At 37.2% G+C, this 14,082-nt stretch overlaps 1 protein-coding gene across 1 annotated transcript; it reads left to right on the forward strand.

Annotated features, from left to right (window-relative positions):
* Positions 1–2,802: 2,802 nt before the first annotated feature.
* Positions 2,803–4,200, forward strand: OR10AB6 (olfactory receptor family 10 subfamily AB member 6). Its single transcript, XM_002693116.5, has one exon. It carries the CDS (start codon positions 3,125–3,127, stop codon positions 4,088–4,090), a length of 966 nt encoding a protein of 321 aa, XP_002693162.4. The 5' UTR covers positions 2,803–3,124; the 3' UTR covers positions 4,091–4,200.
* Positions 4,201–14,082: the final 9,882 nt, after the last annotated feature.

Below are 14,082 nucleotides of genomic sequence, written 5' to 3' on the forward strand. Positions count from 1 at the left end.
CATATTAATAGCATTTATCTCTTAGGATAGCGAAGAGGATGTATGAGATAGCATTACCAACTCAATGGACAGGAATTTAAAGAAACTCTGGGAGATAGTGGAGGCCAGAGGAGCCTGGTGTGCTGCAGTCCATTGGGTCACAGAGAGGCAGACATGACTTAGTGACTGAACAACAGCAATAACTGAAGCATGCAATGAAGTTTAGGAGTTATTAGAATTATCGCGTTTGTAAGAAAAGGATATATGAAACATGTTGAAAATGAGATATATAGCATAATCATATACTTGATAGAGAAAATGTGGTAGGTGCTGAACGATAGATCTAGAAGATGGAAAAAGTAGAGACTGGCAAAAAAGAAAAAGAAACACATGAGTGATGGAATAGAAAGAAGACATTTTATAGTTAGGATCCTGGAATCTAGAAAATGTGGATAAAAAGAGAAGGTGAGGAATCAAAGGAATTCAAGTTAGGGCCCGAAAACTTAGTAAAAGTCTAATAGAAGTAAAATAGGGGAGGAGAAACTGAGGCAGAGGGGACACCATGTGCAAAGGTGCAGCAGCAATATGGATCATGATGTGTTTGGAAAATAGAGGGCACCATGGTCTGATTTGAGTGTAGGGTGGGCAGAGGGATGTAGCAGAAACTGGGCCAGGAGCAGTGCCTAGGGATCCATTTTTGATGAGCATCAAATAGCATGTCGGGGTATTTGGATTTCCTTCTATAAGGAATATGCATCTATTCACTGCTTTTGACACTATTAGTGATATATTCATGGCAACCCACTCCAGTACTCTTGCCTGGAGAATCCCAAGGATGGAGGAGCCTGGTAGGCTGCCGTCTATGGGGTCACATAGAGTCGGACACAACTGAAGCAACTTAGCAGCAGCAGCAGCGATATATTCTGTATTTGGAAATCTAACAAGTCACAATGTGGTAAATAAAATGAAAACACAGGGAACTTGTGACAAATAACCAACCAAGGGAGCACCATATACACTCTGTGGGATAGGTCCAGGAAAATAACGGGGGTAATTTTAAAAAAGATGATAAAGATGTTGGCAAACAAGTCATCTGGAATTATGAAAATGGAGAAGGAGTAAAAAATAGAATCTTATGGTAGCTCTCTGATGTCGGTAACTAACTCAAGTAGGAAGTACGGGAGGGAACTCTGACATGTATGGGAAATGTGGCCAATTCTGGTCTGAAAATCTTACATTCAATACTTTGAGGACATTTTGGCCTGGAAATGTGCCAAAGGAAATTGGAGTTTTCTATATGATAGAGGTCAGAATTGGAGAGTCATACAAGGTAAGTGATAGCTAAAGCAATAAAATTGAAAAAGTTTCCTTTAGAGGTAAATGGACAAAAACCTTCAGAGGAGAGTGGAGTGGTCACAGAGACAAGCCATTTGGGTCTAGGAAGATTGCTTGGGTGGATGAGTTTGCCACCTTAGAGTGATTGAATTGGTTGTGAACCATGTGGTTAATGCTCTCTCCCCTAATCTTTACCTGCTGGTTGCTTATTGCCATTCTGTTCTCCATTTAAGCATGTTACCTCCCCAGAGAGGGTGTCCCAGACTCCACAAACCAAAGTAGCCATTCGCTCTCACATCACAGAGATCCTATGTGTCTGGTTACATTTTGTGTTTCTCATGTACAACATTGTCTAGCCCATTGTATTCATTTAGTCAATATGTGTTAACAAATGGATGACTTCCACAATCGCTTAACCACTCTATAACTCACTTGATCTTTTATAAAATCAGAATGAAAAATTCCAAACACAGAGATTTGTGAGGACTACATGAAGTAGCTTTCTCTCTGTCTCATGTCTGACACGTTATGGGTAATAGATGGGTGCTGGTCACCTAGCCTGACTCTTGTATTCTATCCCCATAACTACAGTGCAAAAAGAAAATGGTAACTCTTCAAATGGCAAAATATGTGTTAGTCCTGCAGAATAATTTCTAGCTAGTGTTTCTCTATTTCTCTTGTACTCTTCTTTTTCCACCACTGATTCCTTACTATTTTTCTTCCCCATTCCCTTTAACAATGACTGAAGTTAAAATCAAAATTCTATGGAGATTTTTCATTTCACATTTCTCCCCTTACCTCTTATGAGATCAAATGTTTAATGAAAAATTGAAATAGCGATATGATTTGCCAAATTGATCTGAAGAATTTGAGTTTATTCCATTCAGGTCTGCACTTCCAAGCAGACCACATAACAAGTACATCTGCTAGGAAATGTCCTGGAGGTTTTGCTAAAAGAGTCAAAATTTGATTAGAACATTATTACCAGAATATGCCATTCTAAATGAGACAGTGCCTTCAAAATCATTTTGACTCCAAGCTAGTCCATTAATATTATGTTGGGCATCTGGGAAAGAACTTCAATGAGAAATTAAGAAATTTGAAAATTATTATGTCTTAAGAACTAATGATATTATATATCTCAAGCTCCAAAAGTTAGTGTGGTTAGAAACTCTGCAGAAATTACAACATGTTAAATTAATTTTGTGGTCAGATCATTGTCACATTGTGACTTTTAGTGCACTGATGAAAAGATTCTTTGAAGGGAAAGTCAGAGGTCTTTTGGATAATTTCACACATATCCCTAATTCTTTAAAAATTTAATATTTATTTTAAGTGATTTCAATGATTAGATTATTCTATTCATTCAGCCAATAGTTTATAAACACCTGTGAGTACCAGGTTAACATTATATCTCAAGAAGCATTGAATACAATCAATAAATCCTGTGGACGAGAACAAAGAAATTTTATTCATATTTTCCTCTTACATGCAGATATAGTTTGGAAAAGAGAGATTAGAATGGCTTTGTGAGTATAATCTAAGAAGATATTTGGGCTCGCTCTATGTCCTTAATACAGAGTCCCATACTAGAATCATTCTCACTACTCTGCTTTCTAAACTTGACTTCAGTCAACTGCCTTTGGAATCACTGTCTCAGACTCTCTCATGAAGAGGTGCCTTGAAGTTCAGGTTCCCTTGATTACAGTCTAGGTGACATCAGTCCATAAGGACAGTTTATACTCATCTCAGAGTCTTCATTTCAACAACCCTCTGCCTTTGAAAGAGAGTTGCTACGTGCACCAGGAGGATGGACAATCATACCACAGTGAGCACATTCCTTCTGTGGGGATTTTCCAGTTTCCCGGACCTGCAAGATCTCCTCTTTGTGATGGTTTTCTTCTCCCATGTGACCATTCTAGCTGCAAATGTGGCCGTAATGGTGGCCGTCAAGCTCAATCACAGCCTTCACATCCCCATGTACTTTTTCCTCTGTGGCCTCTCCTTTTCAGAAACCTGTACCGCTATGGTAATCATCCCCCGCATGTTGGTGGACTTGCTATCAGACAGTAAGTCCATTTCTGTTTTTGAGTGTGCCACACAGATGTTTTTCTTCTTTGGCTTGTCAGGCAATAACTGCTTCATCATGGCCGCCATGTCCTATGACCGTTACACTGCTATTCACAACCCACTGCACTACTCCGTCCTCATGACCCGGAAGATCTGCTTTCAGTTAATGATGGCTGCTTGGTTGGTTGGGTTCCTGGTTTCTATGTGCATCGTCACCATTGTATTCAACTTATCTTTTTGTGACTCCAACACCATCCAGCACTTCTTTTGCGACATCTCGCCTGTGGTCTGCCTTGCTTGTGACTATACTCTGTCTTATGAAATGGCTATTTTTGTGCTCTCTGCCTTTGTATTGGTGGGCAGCTTTATTTTAATTATGATTTCCTATGTCTTCATTGGGTCCATAGTTATGAAGATGCCTTCAGCCGAGGGGAGGTATAAGGCCTTCTCAACTTGCTCCTCCCACCTCACTGTGGTGTGCACACACTATGGATTTGCTGGCTTTGTCTATTTGAGGCCCAAGAGCAGTGACTCATTCCGTGAAGATATGCTGATGGCTGTGACATATACAGTGCTGACACCTCTGCTTAATCCCATTGTTTACAGTCTAAGAAACAAAGAAATGCAGATTGCCTTAAGAAAGATAGTAGATAGTGCAAGTAGGTTCATCCTTCAGGTGGTAAATAAAAGAACCCTGAACATTTAAAAATTACAGACTGATGGAAAATAAAAATGGGAAAATTGATGCCAAAACTCAGTCACTGTGCACTGGTAGCAAATCAAATCTTGGAGAAGAGTTTTGGATGAAAAAGAAAAGAATTGCTTTATTACTTTGCCAGGCAAAAGGGGACATAGTGGACTCATGGCCTCAAAACTGTGTATCCCGACCAAGGGGGATTTTTAAGGAGTTTTATGGCACTGTTTCAAGGGTGAAGTTGTTGATAGGAATTAAAATGTGTGCAGGGCTTGCATTCCTTTAATCTGGCCTCATTTGGTCTCCCATTGAGCTTCTGTGGTTCTCAAGGTTATTAAACCGTGACCTTCTTTCTGGAATAAATAATATGTCATCAAGTAGTTAATATTTTCCATTTGTTGGAGATTTTAGTTCTGCAGAAGAGCTCAAAAATATTGTTATGCGTATCCCTTGAGCTGGTACCAGGATTCTCCCAAGGCTGCACTTTTGTTTCTTGACTTCTCCTCTCTTGCTTTTGTGTCTCCTCCTTTTCCTGATTAGCAACTGTTTGAACCTGCCATTTGGAACTCAGGGAAGGTTGTGGAGGCTGAAGCCTATTCCCAACAAACAAGAAACAGGGGACACAGAAAGGTTTCTGTGCCTGGGAGCCCCACAGAGTCCTGCCTGGTTTCAAAATCAGAGTGCTTCCAACAAAATAATCTCTTTGTGTACAAAGCATTTAAAATATTATAGAATTAACTTATATGCCCTGGCATCACTATTTTTCTAATAGAAAGAGGATACCATTTTAAAATAGTTTTTTTAATTTTTTATTTTATAATTTTATTTCATTTTACAGTAGGTCCCTGTTGGTTATCTATTTCAAATATAGCACTATGTACATGTCAATCCCAAATTCCCAATCCATCCCTACCCCCACCTGCCCCCTCTGGCAACCACAAGTTTGTTCTCCAAGTCTGTGAGTCTGCTTCTGCCTTGTAAATAAATTCATTTGTATCACCTTTTTTTTTTTTTAATTCCACACATTTTAAAAAAGTTTTAAAATACATGTATGTGTGCATCTTCGTATGTATGTGTCTATGTGTGTGTGTGTATATATATATATATATATGTAGTAAATGATTCAAAACATGTTTGGAACACAGTATTTTCAAAATAATAGTTGGATGAATCTTTCTGTTTATGGATTGTAGTTTTAGTGTCAACTCCCAGAAATTTTTGAAAGTCCCCTATTTTGAGCATTTTCTCCTTTTTTAAAAAGGTTTACAGTTTATAGTTCTACATTATACATTGAAGTCCAAAAAAAAAAAAAAAAAAAAGATCTACTTTGAGTAATGCTGTGTAAGGTGTGGCATTTAGGCTTGAGGTGGCTCCCCCATCTATGGTTGTCCAGTTACTCCAGAACCTTTGTTGAAAAGATTTCCTTCTTTCATTGGACTGCTTCTGTACCTTAAAAAAAAAAGTGTTTGGCATACTTATGTAGGTCTTTTTCTAGATTTTTTGTTTAGCTTCATTTGATCAATGTATCTTTTCTTCCACCAGTACCACTGCATTCTGATGACTTCAACTGTATAATAAGTCTTAATATCAAGTAGAGCCATCTTCTACTTTTTTCTTTTCTTTCAAAAATCCTACATATATTCTAAGAACTTTCTTCTTTAGTCATGTAAGCATTCAGTGCTGCAAATTTCCCCCTCAGCACTCCTTTAACTTAATCTCACATGTTTTGATATGTTCCCTTTTTATTTTCATTCTATTTATTTTTAATTGCTAGAGTCCCATGTCTTCTTTTTATTATTTGCTTTCTGTTCAGGGAACTTTCTTTTGCCATCATTTAAAGGTGGATTTGTTGGGGAAAATTTCTTTTAGTTTTCCTTCATCTGAAGTGTCTTTATTTCACCTTCGTTTCTGAAGGCTGTTTCTGCCAGATGTAGAATTTACATTTGAGTATCTTTGGTTTTAGTACTTGAAAAATACTATGGCTTTTTAAAATAATAATAGTAATTATTAAAAGTAATGATACTTCCTCCATCAGTGCTTTTAAGATTTTTCTTTCTTTTAATTTTCAGAACTTTACTTATATATGTTGTGGTATGGACTTCTCTGGGTTTATCCTGTTTGAGTTTGCTCAACTTCCTACACCTGTAGCTCTATATCTTTCATCAAATTTGAAAAGTTTACAGACTTCATTTCTTTAAATATTTACTCAGTACCCCTTTCTCCTTTCATCTAGAACTCCCCAAATATGAATGTTCAGTTCAGTTCAGTTGCTCAGTCATGTCCAACTCTTTGCGACCCCATGAATTGCAGCACGCCAGGCCTCCCTGTCCATCACCAACTCCCAGAGTTCACTCAAACTCACATCCATCAAGTCGATGATGCCATCCAGCCATCTCATCCTCTGTTGTCCCCTTCTCCTCCTGCCCCTAATCCCTCCCAGCATCAGAGTCCTTTCCAATGAGTCAACTCTTCGCATGAGGTGGCCAAAGTACTGGAGTTTCAGCTTTAGCATCAGTCCTTTCAAAGAACACCCAGGACTGATCTCCTTTAGCTTGTTGTTTTCCCACAAATCCCTGTAGATCTGAACTTTTTTTCCAGTCTATTTTACTTTTGTTTAGATCAGTTATTTATATTTATCTTTGTTAAAGTTTATTGATTCTATCATCTGTCATCTCCAGTAGACTATTGAGATCATCCAGCAAGTTTCATTTTTTAACTTCAGTGTTTGTATTTTCAGTTATGTCATTTTCACATTATTATTTTTCGACTTTTGTTTCTTTGCTGAAATTTTCTATTTTTAAAATTTGTGCCAAGGAAATTAATGGTTGCTTGTTGAAACATTTGTTTGAAGGCTGTTTTAAATCCTTAACAGATGATTTCTAGATTCTTTTTGTCTTGATGTGGACATACTATGTTTAATCTCACTGAAGTTTTTACTTTTCTGGTTCTTGGTATGATAAGTGATTTTTGATTATGTTATAGATATTTGGAAGATGATTGTATTCTGGATCATATTCCAGATTTTTTTTGGAGGAAGTCTCCTGTTGTGTTGTTGCTATAACACCAGGTGGGTGTGTATGTGTTTCTCCAATTTCCTGCTGAGCACTCCTGACACAGCTCTGGCAAAAATGGAGTACTGACTCCAACCACCTACTTGTAGAGGAGTGAGATGCAAGTTCAGCTTTCCCCACTGCACTGCTGTCTCCTTCCCAGTGAAACTGTGACACCAACTGCAGTTGTTTCAGTCAAAAATTATATTGAGTTCTTGTATTACAAGAACATCATAAGCCATTAGACATGTAAATGACAAGCATCCAATGTATCTGCCCTCATAGAATTTATCTGATAGCAGAGAAATGATAATAAAATCCACAAGTTAGTGATTCAGACAATTTGAAGGGGATAGGTCATGAAGAAAGAAGAAGAAGACAGAGCAATGAAGCTTAACATGCCAGGGCAGGAAGTGTCAGTGCAGGCCTCTTTGGGAAGATAACATCTGAGCAAGGATGGAGGAGGTGAGGATATCACCTGTTGCATATGTTGTTACCTGTGTACATTTGTACAAATCTAATCTTCCACTCACATGCATATAATTTACCTTTACCTTTGAGATTTCTGCTCCAATTATGGCAGGTTTAGTAATTTGAATCAATCATATAGTGAACACAACTAAAACAAATGATAAGATGTTTAAGATCTCTTAAGTAGAGGTTACAGGATGGTAAGGAATTGCTTCCTCAGGAACTGTGAGAACCCAGAGAAATAAACCTAACACTCACATATGCTTCAGCAATGAGAGAATCTGACAGGCCAGAAGGAAGTCTTATCAACCCAGGTTTGCATTTAGTGGTGCCTTGGGAGGGGAGGAATATACTTCGAGGCCTAGGACACAACCAGATGAGAATTCTGATGGATAAATTTTACATATATCCTTAGGATAAGAGAAACATACAGTGACCAACTCTTGCACAGATCTCTCAGATCCCTGGAGATCTAGAGAGTCTCAAGCCTTGAACTTGAATATAAGATGGTCAAGGACAGGTGGTGCCTCTTGGTGAACTGAATAAACAAACAACTCAAGCCTGTTATTCCTACTGAACAATAAATATGATAACAAGTACATACTGAAAAATAAAGAACAGCACCAAGGAAGTAACTAAATAACAAACCTACGGTGGGCGTCAGTGGAGACAACAGAAACAGAATCATTAAGATTTAAGATATGGGAATCAATAGACACAGACTATAGTATTTTATTTAAAAAGATAAAATACAATTTGAAAACATATAATCACATAAAACCAAAAATGATGACTTTGTAATATGCAAAAGAGCCACATGGAACTTCAAAAGTGAAAATTTTGCCATGCCAGTGTGTATATCAGGCATTCATTTCTCTTTGGTGAGCGTAATCTTCACAGTTCTTCATTGTGACTCCCAAGAGACATTACTGGCAGAAGACCCATCCTACCTGGCAAGCCTCATGATCATAACTGGGATCATATATTTATAATGATATAAATCATATATTTATATTATAATGCTGCCAGATAGAGTTTCAGAGTCCCTGAAAGCATTGTTTCAAGTTACCAGAATCACTGCACCCTGAAAAGCCTAAAAATATATATTTCATATTTGTTCTATGTTCATTTTACAATTAAAGAATCATTTTTTTTTTTTACAGTGTTGCATGTAACACAGCTGACATTGTCATTTTGGTCAGGATTTAGGGGAAATAGAAAGTTCACAGTGATTAACTTGAAACCATCAAGCCACAATCACAATCAAGCATTTCCATTTCAATTACCTCCCAGTGATTTTTTCTGCTCCTTTGGAATCCATTTTTCTCTGTGCCGCTGGCCACAGACAACTACTGATATGCTTTTGACGATACAGATTAGCTTCCCTTTCCTGTAAACTTAGAAAATGCAAATCATATAGTATATACACTGTTGTGAATGACTTCTCTCAGCATAATTATTTTAAGATTCATTATAATGAGTATCACCATTTTATTTCTTTTTATTGGCAAGTAGTATTTCACTGTATAGATGTATGACTTATTTTAATCCCATCACCAGTTAGTGGGAATTGTTTCTAGGTCTCAGCTATTGTAAATGAGACTGCTATGAACATTGGATTTATTTCTGTGTGAATATATTTTCTGGTTTGTCTTAGGTAAATATTTAGGATTGAGATTGCTGGAGATAGGGTGTTTATCTTTAAAATTTTTCAAACCATTTTCCAAAGTGATTGTATTAATTTACACTCCCATTTGTGATGTGAAGAGCCCCAATTGCTTCAGTATATTGCCAACATTTAGTATTATTAGTCCTCTTTAAATGTATCATTTAATGGGTGTATAGTGGTATTTGCTTATGCTGTTGATTTTTGAATTTTGATATGGATCCAATTTCTCAATCTTTTAATATATGCATCATGCATTTCATGTTATCTTAGAACATTTTGCCTAACACTACTCATGAATAGTTCTTCTGTGCTTTTTTCCAAAACTCTAACACTTTACATTTTGATCTATGCTCCATTTTGAGTGTATTTTTGTATAAGATGTGAGGTTTAGGTTGAAGTTTGCTTAGTTTGTCTGTTTTTGTCCATGAAAGTCCAATTATTCCAACACCATTTATTGAAAAGATTGTCCTTTCTCCATTGATTGCTTTTGTACATTTGTTTAAAATCAGTTGGTTGTACTTGTGTGGACCTAATTCTGAATTTCACTGTATTTTGTTAATCCATGAATTCACCACCTCCTATCCCCACACTAGTACTATACTGTCTTGATTATTGTTGATAAGTAGTGAGTCTAAATGCAGGCTGTGTCATTCTTTCTAAAAATAATTATATTGGGCTGTTCCTTTGCTCTTCATTTAAATTTTAAGATCAGATTGTCTAACTATAAAGAATCATGCTGGAGTTTTTATAGAGATTGCATTAAACCTATGGATCAATTTGGGAAGAAATGACATCTTTGTCATGTTGAGTCATCAAATTTGAATCATCAAATTCATAAGTATTGTATTTCTCTCTATTCATTGAGAATTTTTTAATTTCTTTCATTAGCATTTTATAGTTTTCAGCATACAATCTTTTGTTATTAAGTGCAATGTAAGTTGAATGCTTTGCTCCAAAGATCAGGAACAAGATTAGGGCACGCACTCTCATTCCTCATGCCTCCATTTTAAACACTGTATTTTAAATACCAGCTAGAACAATAAAAAGTAAAAACAAACCAAAGACCTGAAATTTTTCAGGAGCAGAAAACCCGCCAGACTTCATTTGCAAGTGATTATAGAAATATCCAAAAAAAGCAATTTTTAAAAAGTAACTAAATTAATTTACCTTAACAGAGTCACAGCATATAAGGTCAATATATGAAAATCAACTCTATCATAGACAACAAGCAGCTGAAAATAAAAAAATAAAATTTAAAAATTAGCACCATTTATAATAATGCCAAATGTTAAGATGTCAATTCTCCCCTAAAGTTATCATAGATTGAATGCAACAGCAATAAAAAGTTTAGTTTTGCTTTTTAGACACTCACAAGCATTATAAAATTCATAAGGAAAAAATGGACCTGGAGAAGTTCAAGAAAATTTGGAAAAGGAAAATAGATTTGCATGTTTCACATTACCTAATTTAAAGCCTTATAATAAAACTGCAGTAATCAAGACATGCAATATTACCACAAGGATAAGCATATAGATAAATGGAACAGAATAGAGTTCCTGAAATAGATTCATACATTTTACCTGGTTAATTGGCTTCTCAAAAGAAAAGATAATGGAGGTTAATGGAGAAAAGTATAAACTTTTCAACAAAGTGTGTGAGAATAAGTGAACATTCATTAAATAAGCAAATACCCAGAAGACCTCAATACTTATTTCACACATAAAATAAAATTTTAATGAGATCTTAGAATGAAATGTAAACCAACATCATAAAATTTCAAAGAAAAAAAAGACAAAATTTTATTGACATGAAAGTCACTCAGTTGTGTCTGACTCTGCGACCCCATGGATTGTACAGTCCATGGAATTCTCTAGGCCTGAATACTGGAGTGTAGGTTAATACACTGTAGGCCAGAATACACTCTAGGCCAGAATACTGGCTGTAGGTTAATCCACCTCATTAGAACTGACTCAAATGAGTTCGCAGCCTATTATACAGAGTGAAGTAAGTCAGAAAGAGAAAAGCAAATATCCTATATTAACACATATATATGTAATCTAGAAAGATGGTGCTGATGAACCTATTTGCGGGTTGCAATGGAGACACAGATATAGAAAACAGACTTATGGACACAGGCAGGAGAGGGTGAGATGAATTGAGAAAGTAGCATGGAAGCATATACACTACCATATGTAAAATAGATAGCCAATTGTATATATGTACCACAACATCTTTATCCATTCATCTGTCAGTGAACATCTGGGTTGCTTCTATGTCCTACCTATTGTAAATAGTGCCGCTATGAACACTGGGGTACATGTGTCTTTTTCAATTTTGGGTTCCTCAGGGTATATGCCTAGAAGTGATATTTCTGGGTCATCTGGTAGTTTTATTCTAGGTTTTAAAGGAATCTCCATACAGTCTTCCATAGAGTCTGCATCAGTTTGCATTCCTACCAGCAGAGTCAGCAAGCACAAGTGCCCAGACACCCCACGCCGGTTCTTCAACAAAACAGAAACTCAATGCACCCTAGCAGACAGGCTGCCCAAAGCTATATGAAACCCATAGACACCCTAAAGCTACTACTGGACATGACACTGCCCACTGGTGAGACAAGCTCCAGCTCCATTGACCAGGCACAAGTCCTCCCAACCAGGAAACCTTCACAGGACACTGCCCAACCCCACCCATGGGGGACAGACTTTACACTTAAGAAGAACTACCACCTTGAAACTTTCTTTCTCTCTCTCTCTTTTTTAATCACACTTTTTATTTCCCTTACGTACTTCTACCTCTATGTTGGCCTTCTGCAGTGCTGTGGATTTTTCTCTTAAAAATTTTTTTTCTTTTGATTTTTTGTTTTTGTTCTATTTTCTTTTCTTATTGTTCCTTTCCTAGTGTAATTATTCCTTAATATGTAGAATGACTTAAAAAAAAAAGTACTGACAATAGCAAGTGCTGGAAAAGATGCAGAGCAAAGAGAACTGAAATGCAATGCTGAAGAAAGGCAAAATGTTATTACCATTTAAAAAAAATTTCAATTCTTATAAACATACACCAACCATACTGCCCAGAAATTTCAATCTTGGGTATTTCTTCAAGAGAAATGAAAACACACAAAGACCTGTATGGAGATCTTTTAGAAGCTTTATTCTTAATTGTCAAAATCTAGAAATTTCTCAAATGTCCATCATTAAAAGGACAGGTTAAAAAAAAAATGGTGGTACATTCATGCAGTGGTTATGTTTGAGAGGATCATAACGCAATCCAGACTCTCTCTAACCTAGCCTTCACAGTTTCCATGACATCATTCAAAATTACTAGCAAAAAAAAGGGGGTGTGTGTGTGGAATTGAGGTCCTTATTTAAGATAAAGGGTTGGAAAACAGCCTCAAGGAAAGGCTGAAAATAAAAGGAAAGCTTCCATCACAGGAAGCTTCAAAAGGAATAACAAATAAATAAGAAAAAGTATAAAAAAATGATAGACTATAAATCAAAGAAACAGAATATATGTCCCATAGAGAAAATAAATCTGTATTTCACTCTTCAAAAATATTAATAAAGTTGAAAAACCCATAGGAATATTAATCAAGAAAAAGGCAAAAATATGCACTATCCAAAAAAGACAAGCAAAGAGGCATAACCTCACATTCTGCAGATATTCAAATAGTTAAAATAGATATTATGAACAATTTTTTGTGATCAAATTATGAACAATTTTTCATGATCAAATCAAGATGGTGGAGTAGAAGGACATGCACTTATCTTCTCCTATGAGAATTCCAAAATTACAACTCAGTGCTGAACAACCATGGACAGGAGAATGTCGGATCCCACCAAAACAAAATACCCCATGTCCAAGGCCAAAGGAGAAGCCCCAGCAAGATAGTAGGAGGGGCAAAACTGCATTTAGAATCAAACCCCATTCCCACCAGAGATGCTTGGAGGGCTCAAATAAAACATTGTATGCACCAGGAGACCCCACAGAGATTGAGTCAGACCTGCCTTTGAGTGTTTTAGCGTCTCCTGTGGAGGTATGGGTCAGCCGCAGGGGTAGGGGGCTCTGGGTGCAACAGACCTGGGTGTGGCATAAGCCCTCTTGGAGGAAGTCATCATTAACCTCACCATAAAGCCCCCAGAACTTACACAGGACTGGGGAAACAGACTCTTGGAGGTCACAAACAAAACCTTGTGCACACCAGGACCCAGAAGAAAGGAGCAGTGACCCCGCAAGAGAGTGACCCAGACTTGCCTGTGAGTGTCCAGGAGGTGTGAGTCTGCGGTGGCCTGCTGCAGGGTCAAGGGCATTGAGTATGGCAGTGCAAGCATGGGACCTTTTGAAGGAGATCGCCATTATCTTCATTACCTCCACCATAGTTTGGTCTCAGGTCAAACAACAGGGAGGGAACACAGCCCCGTCCATTAAGAGAAAATTGGATTAATTTTCTGCCCATAAGAACAGGACCCAGTTTGCCCCACAGTCAGTCTCTCCCATCAGGAAGCTTCCATAAGCCTCTTATCTTTATCCCTCAGAGGGCAAACAGAATGAAAACCACAGTCACATAAAACTAATCAAACTGGTCACATGCACCATAGCCTTGTCTAACTCAACAAAACTATGAGCCATACCATGTAGGGCAACCCAAGATGGACAGGCCATGGTGGAGAGTTCTGACAAAACATGGTCCACTGGAGAAAGGAATGGAAAACCACTTCAGTATTCTTGCCTTGAGAACCCTACGAACAGAATGAAAAGGTAAAAAGATAGGACACCGAAAGATGAACTCCCCAGATCAGATCAGATCAGTCGCTCAG

The sequence above is a fragment of the Bos taurus genome, chromosome 15 (assembly GCF_002263795.3).
Source record: "Bos taurus isolate L1 Dominette 01449 registration number 42190680 breed Hereford chromosome 15, ARS-UCD2.0, whole genome shotgun sequence".
NCBI classification, from domain to species: domain Eukaryota; kingdom Metazoa; phylum Chordata; class Mammalia; order Artiodactyla; family Bovidae; genus Bos; species Bos taurus.

Coding starts and splice junctions, on each gene's coding strand:
- OR10AB6 (XM_002693116.5), top strand. CDS start 3,125: ATGGACAATCATACCACAGTGAGCACATTCCTTCTGTGGGGATTTTCC.